This window comes from Tachysurus fulvidraco, chromosome 4 (genome assembly GCF_022655615.1).
Source record: "Tachysurus fulvidraco isolate hzauxx_2018 chromosome 4, HZAU_PFXX_2.0, whole genome shotgun sequence".
Classification (NCBI taxonomy): Eukaryota; Metazoa; Chordata; class Actinopteri; order Siluriformes; family Bagridae; genus Tachysurus; species Tachysurus fulvidraco.
Genome location: NC_062521.1, coordinates 6,373,118 through 6,389,121, shown reverse-complemented (window position 1 = coordinate 6,389,121; position 16,004 = coordinate 6,373,118). Strand labels below are relative to the sequence as shown.

Genomic DNA, 16,004 nt, shown 5'->3' with positions numbered 1-16,004 from the left:
AGAAGTCATTTAATCTAAACATGCTAATGCTTTTCCTCTTGAACCTTTGCTCAATGCAGACCTTTTGCCCAGGCACTCCTGGAATTCCATCTTTCCCATCTCTTCCATGTGTCCCCTGTTAAAAAACAAACAAACTTTCTTACTGCTTATAAACTACTAACACAAGCAAAAATGAGAAAACGGTACACATACAGGTTGCCCTGGATATCCAGGTGAGCCCACAGATCCGGCGTTTCCCTTTTCACCCTGTAATAAAGAAAAAAATGTGTAAACTTTGACACAGTGACACAGTTCACATACTGTATATAGAGATTAGTTTAGATATTTTTAATGCATACTAAGACTTTCAAAATCCTACACAATGCCTGGATAAAATATGGCCATGCAGTTTTATGTTCTTCATAGACAATTTCATTCGACATTCATTTATGAGATCAACTTATGAAGGTCATTAAATTTGTACCTGTTGCCCATCTTTGCCTGACATTCCTTGTGCACCTTGAGAGCCAGTTGCCCCCTTAGAAAGTAGGGTGAAGAATAAGTTTATTATTTTTTAAAAAAAATTAAAACATTTTTAAGGTTGATTAGTAATTTTTGCATGTATTATTATTTTAATTTAATACTTTATGTATTAAAATTTTACTTCTTGACAAATTGCAACTATACCCTATATGTATTAGGCTATAGTTGCAATTTGTTAAGAAGTAAAAGTTTGTGAATTAAATACTATATTCATAAAAATATTTAATGAATCAGATTTCGCACTAACCGTAAATATATACCATATATATCTTTGATGGACGTTGTAATGAATTTTTGGTTTGCAGTCATGTACAGTAAAATACTTTCCTGTATTGTTGTACCTGGCATGTATTAATGCCTTTAAATGAACACAACAAATTATGATCTAAGGTCAGGAACCAATAATATAGAATGGCAGACACTTAAAGATAAAGCTTTTAGATCCAGATTTTAACCTATCTCTTGTTGGGATTAGATCATCTGAAAAGAATCCTCCTGGGGACCTCAGCCTACTTATTTCCCTGTCTAGCTTTCTACTTTAGAAAGTTTACAGACAGTTGGTTTGTATCTCAACTGGATCTTAAAGGGTTGGATGCTTTTGTTTAGTATTAGACAGTGATGCCCTGTGAACAGTGTGCTCTGGAGTCACTGATCAGCTCTTATCTAGCTCCACCGTTCCAGTGGAAAAGCAGCCTGCCTTTGACCACCTATTTTCAGAAACAATGGTGGGCTCCCCTGAAGCTTCTGAAACTTGAGAGTTTGTCACACTTGGCCCTGGTACAAAACTGACTTTGTGTTCTGGGTTGTTGTAGAATGTCTTCTATCTAATTTTGCAGTTTTATTTCATTTGCATTTCTGTCATCTAGTACTTAATGAGCATATGTGAAGTGACCTGCCTGGGTACTGGCAGCTGGTGGCTTAGAGGGATTTAACTAGGCTCCAGCAACCACATGTGAGCCAACCAAACTTGCATTTTCCATTGTGTTAACAGAGACAACTATTTACCACACCTTTTTTTCCATCTTCCCTACTTGGTCTGGCCACTGTTCCTTCCCTGTTTAAACACTTGTCAATTCCATGTTTGGTCTGCTAGAAGGGAAGCAACTAATTCCCCAGGGTTTTGTTTTTTTAAGAACGCTGATGATTTCTGTCTATAGGAATAAGAAGTCACCTATGCAGTGGGTCAAATAAGTATTTATGTAAGTGTCTAAGAACACTAGGGACAAAATTGTAGACCTGCACAAGGCTGGAATGGGCTACAGGACAATAGGCAAACAGCTTGGTGAGAAGGCAACAACTGTCACGCAGATTATTAGAAAATGGATGATTACTGTCAGTCTCCCTCGGACCGGGGCTACGTGCAAGATCTCGGCTCGTGGAGTATCAATGATCTTGAGAAAGGTGAGGGATCAGCCGAGAACTACACTGAGGACCTGGTCAATGACCTGAAGAAAGCTGGGACCACAGTCTCAACGGTTACCATTAGTAACACACTACACCGTGCAAGGTCCCCCTGCTCAAGCCAGCACGTGTCCAGTAACATACAGTATAAACTCCTCTCGCCGTGTTTGGAGGAAGAAGAAGGATGAGTACAATCCCAAGAACACCATTCCAACCGTGAAGCATGGGGGTGGAAACATCACGCTTTGAGGGGGGTTGTCTGCAAAGCGGACAGGACGACTGCACAGTATTGAGGGGAGGATGGATGGGGCCATGTATCGTGAGATTTTGGGCAACAACCTCCTTCCCTCAGTAAGAGCACTGAAGATGGGTCATGGCTGGGTCTTCCAGCATGACAATGACCCCAAACACACAGCCAGGGCAACTAAGGAGTGGCTCCATAAAAAGCATTTCAAGGTCTTGGAGTGGCCTGACTAGTCTCCAGACCTGAACCCAATAGAAAATCTATGGAGGGAGCTGAAAGTGTGTGGCCAAAATCACTGCTGCAGTACTGTATGTGCAAACCTGGTCAGGAACTACAGGAAATGTCTGACCTCTGTAATTGTAAACAACGGTTTATGTACCTAATATTTTCTATTTTTCCGTTGTATCAAATACTTATTTCATGCAATACAATGGAAATGAATTATTTATGAATCATACAATCAATTTTCTGATTTTTTTTGACAGAATATTCTGTCTCTCACAGTTGAGGTGTATATATGATGAAAATGACAGATCTCTCCATTCTTTGTAAGTGTCAAAACTTGAAAAATCGGCAGTGTATCAAATACTTATTTGCCCCACTGTATACATTTCATTATGCCTGGACATAGTGAATGTTCCGTTAATTTATTTGCAAACAACTGCAGTTTGTATCCTGTCTTTTTTGCTGTCAGTCTTAAACTGCATAGATTCATAGGGTAGGCAATGTAATTTGTGGTGATACAGATGTTATGTAAAATGCAGATGTTACCTTTTCACCCGGTTCACCTGGAGGGCCAGGTAACCCTGGGACACCTCTTTCACCCTGCAGAGACAGGGTACATCACAAAAGATACATCACAAAAACCACACATTCAAGCATCATGTCAGATCTTTTCTCCCTTTTAATGCGATATAGCAAAAACAATAGGGGAAATATTTTAAGGTTGGTAGCTTTTACTAATGTGGTTGCCTAATTGTGCACACTGCTCAATTAACACATTGTTAAAGATTGTAATACAGCACTCAGCCTTTTGGGCAGGAGGCTGCGATCTCGGCATCTCGAGATTTGGCAGTTTTGTTTTATGGCAGGTTTTGTGCAGAATAAATTGGTATTTCAAGCTATCTATGATTCTCTTTATCTTGACTAGAGCCTTACTCACACCTGTAGAGAAATCCCATAGCGTGATGCTGCCACCATCGTGCTTTGACGTTTGTATGCGTGGTTAATCAGAATCACTTTATTGATGACAGTTGTATAATGAGGAGTTTTGAACATGAGGCTGAGTGTGATTGGTTCTTTCTGGTCTCATGCCTCATAAAGGGGTGTGCAAAAGTTTTCTTTTTATCCTCAAAATGTTTGCTTTTCTCTTGAAAGGTGTTGTATATCTTTCAAGGTGCTTTAATTTTTCTTATCAGAAAAACCCACAATTTTAACAAGGATGAGTAAATTTTTTTATGTAATTATTATAAATGATAATTGTAGTGATACAATATGGGGAAATATGTATTCAGACAGTTTTTATTTAATATACTTCGGCTTGAGTGTTTAATAATGTCCTTAAGAACTTGAGGAAGCTTCCTTACCTTCACCTCATGAACAAATCCTTTTTTTTTTAATATTTATCAATACAAAGTTAAGACGTAACGCCTATAGATTTGGCTGTGCGTACTTTCCCTGGATGCTAATTAAATAACAGAACCAAAAATGTCTGAATACTTATTTACCTTCACTCTGAATTATTAATATTAACATTTGAAATAAATAGACACTTACAGGCTCCCCAGAACTTCCTTTTTCCCCCTTATATCCATCTGCTCCGCGAAGCCCCTAATAAAAACAAATTGCGTGAGATCCAAATATTCATACAGGTTAATGCACAAGATTTGGTTAAATTGTTGTCAGTTACTTCTTACCGCCATGCCAGGAGGACCTTGAAGGCCAGTAGTTCCTCTTGGCCCTGGAGTACCCTTAAAAATGGAGATAAATTTATCAGGTCATCGGTCTACAACATCCGCTGACTATGTTCAAACATATCCAGTTTTCTATTCTAAGTAGTTAAGTCCTATCAGTGGTGTATGTTAAACTGCCATGTGGTATTGTTAGGAAGTCATTTTCAATAGAATGAATAGTATTTATAATAATGTAAGTATTATATCTCTGGAGCAGTGGAAATTGGTCATGGAAGTATGCTAGTACAAGGACTACGGTCCATCATGTGCCAGCAATTGTTGAAGGTTCTGCAGGAGTACAGTCCTCTCTGAATCTACAGGAACAGCTATCCCTGTTCTATAGTGTTGATGTGTATTTTGCTAAGGAAATAAAAGATGTATATGGGAAGAAGGATCTCAGGATTTCAGCTTTCATTTCTTGATATTCATATTTAGATTTGCTGAACGACTTGGAACACAGTACCTTTAGTTTGAACCCAGCCATTTTAAAGAAAGTGAAAAGAAAAATTGCAACATGTCCCAGTGTGTACTCTTAAAAAAAAAAAATGCTTAAAGAATTAATAGTACTGATTTACTACTGTTGGTTTGAGCCCTGGCTTTCAAATGGATAAAATGGATAAACCAGGTTGAGGAACATTGCACAAGCATTGGGCATAGTATACCAGTGGTTTTATTTAAGACAGCTATGTACAGTATTGACTGACAACCAGACAATAAACAGGCCAGCCTAGGAGAAAAGCAGCAGCTGATAGAAATACTGCGAGAATACAGAAAGCTGTAAAGAAAAACCCAAAACAGGAGTCAGTGACCTCAACAACATCCTCCCCAAAGGCAACGGTAAAGGTTTTACATCCCACTGTTGGAAGAAGATTTCAAGTGCAGAAACAATATGGTCAAAGAAAAAGATGTAAACCATTCATCAGCAGAAAGAACCGTAAGGCCAGAAATTTTATGTAAATTTAGAGGATGAACCACAAAAGTTCTGGACCCAATATTAACCACTGACTGTGATGTTGAAAGAAAGGATCAGCTCATGAGCCAAAACGTGTGAGCTCACCGGTCAAGCACGATGGAGGTAGCGTCATGGCCTTACATGGCTGCTTTTGGAATTAGTTTACAAATCTTTACTGATGTAACTCATGATGGTAGCAGTAGAATGGATCTTCAGTGCGAAACTGTTTAGAGACTGTCAAGGCTGTATCTCGTCTCCGCTCCTGTTTGTTTTTATTATGCTCAGCGATATTTACAGATGGCAAATACTGATGAGGTATTCAGTACAGTGAGATGATGGCAACTTCCCTGTTATTTGTTGATGTTCTCTTGGCACTGTCAGAAGTGGACCCCAGACATGTACTTTAGCGATTTACTTGTGAATGTTGTAGCAGCTGGGATGGTTTTCTCCTGAAAAACTGTGGAACACCCCCTTCGGGTGAAAGGAGAGACATTCCCCCTGTTGAGGAGTTTAAGTACGTTTTGATCTTATTCATGATTAACAGGAAGCATGTGTGTGATTGACAGATGCATCCATTCAGAGAGCATGGCCTGCCAAATGAGCTTCTGCTCCACCATGGAAACCCAGTTTTCCAGTCGATCTACATCCATATGGTCACCATATGGTGATGAAATCTAGGTAGTTTGACTAAATACGATAATGACGATCGAGCATGTCATCACTCCTAATTCTGACTGCATTAATGTATAGTCATTACTTACATAACATGTTAATTCTCTACTGGTGTCAGTTGTCTGTACTATTGCAACATTTGCATATATTCTGCTTGCAGATACTTTTCTGCTCCATTTGCGCTCCCTGGCATGTGCTGTCTTTTCCTGTTTGTTAGTTTATTGATGAGCAAGACTGTTTTGTGGCAATAGAACAACCTCGAATCACCCAGTTTAAATGAGGTTCATTATCAAATAATGCTCAAAATCACAATTATACACATGGGAAGCTCAATAATAATAAAAAGTAATGATTAGTGTAAACATCTAATTATGACTATGAATCAATGGAAGAGACACAGCTTTAAATACTGTAATAGATGCATTTTGCATACAAAAGACATGTGGTGTTGAATTGAATGCAGAGTCTTCAGGGGCAGACTGTTCAAAATACTCAGAGATAGTTTGATTTTTTATTTTTTTTTTTGAGGTTACTCCATAATCTCATATTCCGCACAGAAACAAACTAAACGCACAATCTTTTGCGCACAATGTCATGTTGGCCTTTTTTTTTTTTTTTTTTTTTTTTTGCTGATATGAGAGAGGATTTATTTGTTCAGAATGACGAGGTTTAACGAGGTTAAAATAAACATAAAATAAGAAACAGTAGCCTGTGACCTCTACAATGAATATATTATTGAAGTTAAAAGAATGTTTTTATTGTTATTCTAACTGCTTTATTTGATCTGCCTCCAAGACTTGCCAACGTTAAAGGTTCCAGGAAATAATTTGGTGCCCTGTGTTGTGTAGCCCTGCATGTGCTCTATTAATCTGAGGTTTGTATTAAACTGTGTAGTACTCACAGGCTTACCATCAGCACCAGTATGACCAGGTTTGCCAGGATCCCCAGGTCTTCCTGGCTCTCCCTAAGAGTAGAACATGCAAAGTGATGAGAACATGCATTTAATATAGAGCCTCTCTTATTATTCAGTGGATTTAATATTTGAACTAGAACTAAGATCTTATAGAAAAAAAATTAAGTTGAGTATTTGATTTCATTGGAATTTACTAGTTTATGCAAATGTTTACATAGTAATCACTGATCACAAAGATTTCACTCTGTACAGTAGGTAGGATTGTTTTATCACTGGTCTATGTGACATTTTAAAAATGTTTATAGGTGGTACACATTTTGCCAATCTTATTTACCTTTATAGTGATCACCTACATATGCTTTCAAGTCAAGACATGACCTTTATAAACTAGAAAACCATCTTTTATAGAGGTTTTATGTGAATTTACTGCATTGCAGAATTAAATTGAATTCCTGAAACTTGTGGGGAAACTGCATTTAAATGTCAAAATAGACCTTTTAGTAGTTTATGCAGAAGAAGGAAATGGCTGAAGAACAGAAAAGGAAAGGGCTAACCTTTTGGCCTGGAGTACCAGGTGCCCCGGGTGGACAGATACACGGCTCTGGGGTCGGATCGATATCAGCTGATCCACTGGCACACTGAAAGAAGCCCAAAGAAAACTGACATTAGTTCACATTTCTTCAAATGTGAGGTCCTGGGGTTTGTTAGGTGCAAGTTTGAATAACACACTAGGATGCCACGTGTGCATTCAGATGTACACAATGCAAACATGATGCATAATGAAAACATCAGTCAGTAACCTGAGACGGTAGACACCGTCTATCCAAATGTACTGAGGCAATATCGAATGAACGTAGAGCCATATATAGGACTTATTTATATCCATACAGAAATAACATGGCAAACACCATTGTTGTCAGTATGTTTTTATGCTCTTACAAAACAGTACTGGGAATCTTACCTCTGCAACTGAAATGAGCTTAGCAGTTACTTTTGAAAGCAAGCAAAGCCATTGGTCAAAATACATACCTCTCCATCCTACAAATGAAAAGAATATGATGTAATCAGACAACATGAAGCAAATCAGCCAAATCAGTTAGTTTTGAGCTAAAAGGTGGTGTGAACACGACCCATTTCAGGCTTTCTGGTGGAGGCTCCATTTAACAGCAACAGTAATTACAAACATATCCTGGATCAGGCAACCAAAGTTAGGAAGTTAAGGGTGACCGGAACGCAAAGGTTATATCATTATATGAGACATTAATATCGTTTTTTTTTTTTTCTTGAAGTGGATTATGAGATTATTAGAACACAATCTCCAAATACCAAATCACTCATATAATTGGTATCGCAGTATGGCTTCTACTGGAAAAATAATATGACATTAATGGTTGGAATATATTAGATTCTGCCAAAATTTTTGTACTCACAACTCCAGGTATTTCACAAGCAGTTTCTCTGTTATTCTGCTCTGGGTCACAGTAGATTCGTAGTTTCTGAATTTCAAACTGGTGAAAAAATAAATTACAACACATAACATTTGTCAAAGTTCCTTATTGAATTGATGTACTGTCTTAAAACTCCTTTTGCATACCGTTTACTGTACTACAAATAAAGGGTACACTTACAGGAACTGTTGTTTCTTTTCTGACATATTTTCCAACTTGTGTCTTTCCATTGATAAAAATGCCAGCAGGGGGTTCGAGAGGCAGGTTTTCAATTTCCAAGTCATCGACGTAAAGAGATACCTCTTCCTCTGTTACCAGAAGACGCAGCTGGTGCCATTTTTCATCAAACAGTTTCTGTGATCAGACCAAATGATGTTATAGCATCTTTATGTAAATGTATAATGAGTTAAACGTGAAACTATGTGGTTATACAGATTCTAAAGCAGATATGCACACAATCTATGTAAATATGTATGGTCACGGGATGATGATGCTGCTTCTCGAGGGATAGATCCTTTCTAAAACTGATGAGTGATTTTCTACACTGGCATATTTGTAATAAACAGCCATTTTTTGTTTTGTTTTTTATAGCCTTTTCTGTTTAAACTGTTTGGGTTCCCCAAAGGTGTTGTACATGTGGGCACCAAAAAACAGTGGCATTTTTGTTGAAAGATTATAGAATTTTATAAAATAGAGCTTTTCATGGAATACACTGTTTGAAAATGATTTTCAGAGTTTCAAACTTTTTTGTTTGTTTTAAATTGTTTTTCTTCTTTTTTCTCTTTATTTAGAAACAGACACGTGGGTGTGTGTGGGTGTGTGTGTGATTTGGTTTTATTGCTTTTTATTGGAGGTGCCAGTTATTATATTATAATGACCTTCAGAATAATTAGCATCTCCAATAAATTTACTAATCATATTTTTAGCACATGACACAGGAATAGGAGAAAAGTTTGTTTAGGACAATTTCACTATTTATCTGGGAGGTTTCTTTACTTTTGCTGGCGTTTTGGTGAAGACCACCGTCTGTGTTCCGCTTTGAGCAGTGCTTGTAGTTGTGAATGTGACCGTCCTCTTCATGCCATTTAAAGTAACTGCCATTTGAGGCTCTCCATCCATTGTCTGTATTCTCCAGAGATCCCAGTCCTCTGTTAGCACGGAGCCCTTGTACTTAAGTGTGGCCACAAACACATAAGAAGGTGGAAGTCCGTCAGGAAACAAAGCCCTGTGAAGATTAAATTCTTTAAAATTTGAAAGCAAAACAAACCCAATGTAAATTCACCATAAGAACAGAAAGGGCGGCATTCTACTTCCGATTGTACCTGGTATTCTCTGTTAAATCATCTCTGGACGTCACTTGGTAGGCTTTCATTCCGTAAAACGATCCTTGTGTCTTTTTAGCTTTTTTGGCCAATTTCAGGTGAAACAGAATATCAAATCCCTTCTCATCTCGAGAGTCAATTGGTATTTTGTTTGGACATACAGTTTCTAGGGTATATTAAAGGGAGAAACAAAAGGGATTGTGTTATTGCAGTGTGCCTGCTCACAGTTGCTTTTCAGATCACATTAATATTCTAATTCTGTTTAAATAACCCTTGTGTTCATTGCATTGTTTCATTGGCCTTGCACCAAAGTAAAGAATCAGTGAAATCAATCAGTTAGGATCGGACCTTGGCGTGGTACGCTGGACATCTCGCAAATATGCAAGCTGTTCAAGCTACATTCCAGCTAATGCAAAAAAAAAAAAAAAAACCCATGAGAAATGACCATTATCTTTGACACTTGAGAAGTCCTGTCTCACTTTCAGACCTATTACATTTTAAGAAAGTTTTTAATTAATATATCAGCAGTTCTGTATTACTTATTAGAGCAACTGCACTGAAAAATAAGTAACATCCAGAATTTTCAGCACAGGCAAAATTTTTTAATTCAAATATTTTTCCACAATTCTGAGCGAAATAAGCCATGAATCTTTTCCCAGATGTCATGAATGTGCAGACTTGTGCAGACGTGATGGATACAAGTGCAGAATAGTGTATATTAAATACAGTGATCAAAGGACAAAGCAGAGAGTCACAAACCAGAAACCGACAAATGGTCAGCAGAACAAACATAAACAGTTTGGCAGAATAAACACAAACAGGAAAGTATGAAACCTACTGATTCATGTCTGCACTTAAGGTTGTTAAGGTGGGGTAATCCAATAATTATTATCTTGTCACTTTTGATTGGTTCTCAGTCATAATCAAAAGGGGTTTTGGGTAAGAAACCATGGCAGTGTCCGCTTTGATGAGGGCTCTGCCGAAGGTTGTATCATGGTGCATATACTGCGAATATGGGCATCCTTTTGAAGCTTAATATATGTAATGGGATCCCAAACACCCCTTGAAGTCATACAAATTGTGTGTAAATTATCTATATGAATTCCATGTGGATGTCACATGCTTTATATTGATGGCAAATGTGGTTTTATCAAAATCTGCTCCTTCTCAACATGTTGCAAGTGATTACTCTCTGTGGCATTTTAGGAGTATTGAATCAAGGAGGTGGTTTATATACGTGAGACTTGACGTACTACAGCTGCATGTGATACACAGTCAGGAGACTTTGATTCTGGATAGGTCAAAGATGGCGCGTCTAATGTATTTGTGAGGGGAATGTTAGCCGGTAATTATGGAGAAACAATTTCTTTGCTCTGCCATTGCACTAGAGACAGACCTTTATTTTCTAGAGTAAAACTACTAAAAATTGCAGTACTAAATTCAGTTAAGCTATATTACTATTGTACACTGCCATTTTCAAGCATTAATCGGTATTAATATCTATTGGGCTTGACATTAAGTTTTTATTATTTGGAAGTAGTCTGGAACTGTCACTACAGGTAGCTTTTAATTTCACACATAACATTTCAGATTTCTTAACAGTGTAAATTTATATTCAGCCGGACTGCAGTCTGATACATGTATCCGTACTGTGGCGGATGATGACCAAAATGCAAGATAACTTTGGATTGGATTTGACATATTTAATGTTTTGAGCATGTTGTGCATGATCTGCGTTCTGCTGGTAAACATAACATTGATCACGCACATCGGTGCAGGAGACAATTTGCACACTCATAACATGCATGTGATGTCAACTTTATTACTATGGCAGTATCCGACTGGCACCGGCTCTCAGCATTCTTGATACTATCTTAACGTTAAAAATGAAGTTAAAAATGTTTACCTTCACACAGTTTCTGCCGAATAACTTCACGAATCTTAGAGATCGCTTTATAGTCTTCAACATAGAAAACATAGGTTGAAGGTGGCTTGTTGGCAATTGTTCTCAGCTCTGTCTCTTCTGTCTCTGCCCCAACACCAATCGCAAAGAGTATTATCCCTTTTTTCCTCGCGGCCTCTGCAGCTTCAAGCACTGCATCTTGTGACTTCCCGTCTGTCAGAACCACAGCAATTTTTGAAGCCCCGTTTGGGCCACGCTCTGACAGTGCAAACAGCTTCTCATTGGCAAACTTGATCGCTTTTCCAGTGTTGGTGTTGCCCCCCATGTATTCTATGGACTCCATGGCTTTGATAAGGTCTTTGGTCGAGTAATGTTTTCCCAATGGTATGTGTAAAACAGGTTCATCACTGTACTGGACGACCCCAACTTGGGTAAACTTCTGGCCAATGTTAAAGCTCGTTGTGATGTTCACCAGCCACCGTTTAACAATTTCAAAATTTGTGTCATCCACACTCCATGAGCCATCAAGGATGAATACTAAGTCACTCTGTGCTGTTCGACAACCTGCAAGGCAAAGAAAGCAGGCTTACCAAATTTTAGTTACAACATCCTTAAATTCATATATACACTAACATCGACAAAGTTAAAAATGCTTTTAAAAACTTGAGGCCTAATAAAAGAACTGCACTAAACATGATCTGAAGAGATACAGTATCTGAGACATTTCTCCATGCAGTGATAATGCAAATGAGAGAAGCATCTTACTTAATCTCATGTCCTCATCTTGGGCTGTGCAAAATAAGTGAAGAAAAATGAAGTACAGACACCAAAAGACATAATGCATGGATCTCATTTTGCATCCAACGATCCAGAAGCACCAAGCCTCAGTTTTGTACCTAAAGAGAAACGAAGACATGCACATCTTAGACAGCCTCAAGATAAAGACAGCGATTTTGTGCAGTCTAAAGTGGTTATACAGTACATGGCTTGTTGCTTGAACAGCATGATGATTACAATGATGGTTCCATTTGCTTGTTGTGTGAAATATTCACTGCTGTTTGACTGAAGTAATGAAAACAGTATTGTATTGGCACCCAGAATGTATACAGCAGTATATAAAAAAACAAAAAAACTGCTGCTTTGTACTACTACAACTGCCCTGGCTATGCAGAATTACATTTTAAGAGGCTTCATGTAAATATGGTTCCTGTGGGGAAACCACACATTTTATTATGGCTTCCAGAAGGAGTGAGATTTGCAGACATTATGAAAACACGAGTAATAAGCAAGGAAAGGCATAGATCAGAAAGTGTTTTGGTCTTTTGATTGCTTGATTTTTGTCGAGTAAATGTAAGCTCTTTTTTTAATATTATTAATAATAAACTCTTGTACCAAATCAGGCCATACATACTAAAAATGCTATATCAGTGGGCTGTTCTAGGCTTTGACCTCAAGCCACAAGTATGGCCACTTGCTTGTAGTGCTTTCCCAAGTCCCAGTGTGGGTGGGTGGGTGGGTGGGGGGATTTGGGGGGGGTAATCTGGAACTCACCACCATTTGTATGAGCCAGTCGCCATATCCCCTCCTACTTGCTTTTTCTCAGAACTGGATATTTCTACTTCTCTGCCAATCGCAGACGGAATCCATTTACAGTGTCAGACAGTGAAATTCCAGTTCTGGAGAATGACCAAACACATGTATTCATGACAAAGTGAAGACAACTATGTTCCAAAAAAAAAAAAAGAGAGCTTAATTTAACATTACAATACTATTTTATGTGTATGACACACTTAAAAAATTATAATAAATTAAAGCTAGTATGGATGTTGTACTTCAATCCATTAACATTGCGTGTCTGCCAGTCAGTGCCTTCTAGTTAGGTGCCATTATAATCCATAACCCCTTTTTGAGGACTTTCATTGAACTCTGAAACATTACTTGTTTTACCGGAACTGATTTACTACTGAAATTCATGTAAACGGATCTTTTATGTACGATCAGCAACATGACAAAGAAATCTTTGTGGAATTTGCTAGTGAGCTATATTCAGCTTGCTTGCCGATTTATTTTAGACTGGATGGAGACAAGAAACTCTTGTTACTACTTCCTCCATGTTCTCCAGATGAGATTTTGCTGAGTGTGTACATAGCTCAGTAGCTTACATATGCAAGGAAGACTATAGTTAATATGGCAAACTTTATAGCATATGAGGAAATGGAGTCAAAGTGTGAAACCAATTTACTTAAGATCCCACTGATGTAAATTTATTAGTAAAGACTGAGCCATTTGGTCTATGCCCCATATCATGTAAAGCCCCAGGGTGCTTTCAATGCTGGGGATCCCCTTTTTGATTTCTGCAGTTCATCCACATCCACATTGTTTGTTTTTCCTTTCCTGAATATATAAAAAGAACCGTGCAAAGCATCTTGTCCGCGTAAGACAGATCAGGTTTCTTCAGATTAAAGAGAAAAGGGTTTTTATCCTTGTTGTGCATTTCCTGAGAAAAACTGATAATTCCATTCATTCTTCATGTGCGTAACATTGCCACAAACAAGGAACCGATGATCGCTCCTAATGTCTAAAGTATGTTTCCTCCACAGACAGTCAGGCTACAGTATATCGTATGTCATTGTTAAACGTAGAACACAACCGTAATTAGAAAAACAACTCCAGCAAGAAATATGATTGGACAAATTGCAAAAGGAAAAAAAAGCCTTTGATAATTATTAGCTTAACAGAGGCCACAGCCACAGGAACAAAAGACGATAAACAGCATCTCAGTCTGGTTGTCTTTCTCAGTTACACTGAACCGGTACTTCATTTAAACCCGTAAAGCAAAAGTTTAAATGATGCCAATCAAAACGGACTTCCAGCACCAATCAGCCATGCGATTATAACCAATGCCTTCACATTAGTAATAAAGACAAAAGGGAAAAGGTTTACCAAAAGACAATGTGTGCAGAGCTGGATTTATGCTGAATGAAGTCCCTCTTACATCCTCATAGGTGTGCCATGACCATGGATTTGCAGAGTACTAGACTGCAGAAGTTTTGGAAAGCTGCAGAGTCACAGATGTTGCTTCAGTGAATGCGACTGCCCTCCCCATCCACTTTCCACTTCATCTCTCTCTCTCTCTCTCTCTCTCTCTCTCTCTTTCTCCCCCCTCTTGCTGTCTGTCTTGTCTCTCCCCGTCTGTCTGTCTGTCTCTCTCTCGTTTTGGAGAGCAGTCGCTCTCAATTATCAAGGGGTAGAAACAGTTAAAGAATCAGACCTCAGACTATATTGAAACAAGAGATAAATACAAACATGTTTCCAGTCTTTGGGGATTTGGAACCATCATGGCCACAAAGGGATCAGTCTAAGCATTTTCTGGAATGAGGCATAAAATTAGAAAAGTATTCTGCATTTTAAACTTTAACTACTATGTGTAAACAATTATTTTCTCACACTTTTTTTTTTTTTTTTGTACTGTTCTGATTGTACTCATTTTGCTAATAGGTGATTTCATGCCTGTGATGCATGTCGTGTTTATCGAAATCAACTATAAATTCATTTCTCTAATGATCTTGCATTAAAATTTTGAATTACATTGCAAGAATTTCAACGGTGAATTTTCAGCATATAGTTTCTGAGCATTTTCAGACTTTGTGAAGACTTCAAATTACGCTACATAAAGCTTCAGAAAAATATGTAGCAAATGTCCCAAAACCACTGTAATATTTTTTTGTTAATAATTCTACTTGAAAGTTTGGAGCAGTACACGTTCCTGCATGTGGATTCTTGTGTTCAGGAAAACTATTTAGAACCCTTCTGGGAGTTTGATTCGGTATTTCAAAATATTCTTCACTTTCTCGTGCATATCAAAGCTTAAACCCACATGTTGAGATCCTTGGAGCTCTGGAGCCGGTTGCTCATCATGCACATCCTGAGCAGAGACTTTGGCTCATGATGTTTTTTTGGCAAAAATACACTATGCAATGCCTCAAATAAGGATCTTTGGATCGATTGCTTAACACTTGATCACTGATAACATGAAGTAAAGATGCTAAATCTGTTGACTTGTATAACATTTGACATTGTAAATTCTTAACCATATAATTTATTTATACGGCTAAATAATTAGTACTTATGATACTTTTATGAACTGGGTTTTCTAGCTGTAAACAATTCTGTGCACATAAAGATTTGTCACACACTACTTGACTGAGTAGACATGTGGGGGTAATAATCAGATCCGGATCCAGTTTTTGTTTTTTTTTCTTCTAAAAAAAAAAAAAAAAAGTACTGAATTATCCCTCACATCCTCTGGAACATATCCTCTTTGCATGTCTGTTTGCTCTCCTAGACCCAGCTATTGAAATGTGTAAGTGAAAGAACTGAAATCCTGCGTCTGATTTCCGGGTAGCTACGTAGCTTTTATACAGGTTCTACCTCCTGATCCCAACAGAGTAGCTGCCACCTTGATGGATGTTTAATCAGTACATGGGGGATCTATGATTGATTACATTCAAAAGCAAGGACAAGAACCAGAAAATCTGTTGTGGGTCCCACTGGATTTCTGGTAATTGAAATGTACAGCTGGGCTTTGTAAGACTGCTTATTCCATTTGGCCTGGAAGTTGACTGCTAAGTCATGACTGTAAGGTGAAGGTTATGCTTGTTTCCTGAATAGGAAA

The 16,004-nt window shown here is 37.9% G+C and overlaps 1 protein-coding gene across 4 annotated transcripts in view; it reads right to left on the bottom strand.

The window, feature by feature from the left end:
• Positions 1-14,435, bottom strand: part of col21a1 (collagen, type XXI, alpha 1) — a 41,810-nt gene extending 27,375 nt beyond the window's left edge. Inside the window, exons 1-17 of one of the 4 annotated variants that reach the window (XM_027165920.2) lie at positions 14,273-14,435; positions 12,881-13,005; positions 12,095-12,225; positions 11,333-11,893; positions 9,427-9,592; positions 9,101-9,329; positions 8,285-8,458; positions 8,087-8,164; positions 7,686-7,694; positions 7,211-7,294; positions 6,645-6,707; positions 4,084-4,137; positions 3,944-3,997; positions 2,939-2,992; positions 464-517; positions 193-246; positions 62-115 (exon numbers count right to left, since the gene is read on the bottom strand). In XM_027165920.2, coding sequence (XP_027021721.2) covers positions 62-115; positions 193-246; positions 464-517; positions 2,939-2,992; positions 3,944-3,997; positions 4,084-4,137; positions 6,645-6,707; positions 7,211-7,294; positions 7,686-7,694; positions 8,087-8,164; positions 8,285-8,458; positions 9,101-9,329; positions 9,427-9,592; positions 11,333-11,893; positions 12,095-12,225; positions 12,881-12,906 — 1,845 coding nt within the window. In that variant the 5' untranslated portion in view covers positions 12,907-13,005; positions 14,273-14,435. The remainder of the gene's footprint in view (positions 1-61; positions 116-192; positions 247-463; positions 518-2,938; positions 2,993-3,943; positions 3,998-4,083; positions 4,138-6,644; positions 6,708-7,210; positions 7,295-7,685; positions 7,695-8,086; positions 8,165-8,284; positions 8,459-9,100; positions 9,330-9,426; positions 9,593-11,332; positions 11,894-12,094; positions 12,226-12,880; positions 13,006-14,272) is intronic. The other 3 variants (XM_027165917.2, XM_027165918.2, XM_027165919.2) reach the window with 3 other exon arrangements.
• Positions 14,436-16,004: the final 1,569 nt, after the last annotated feature.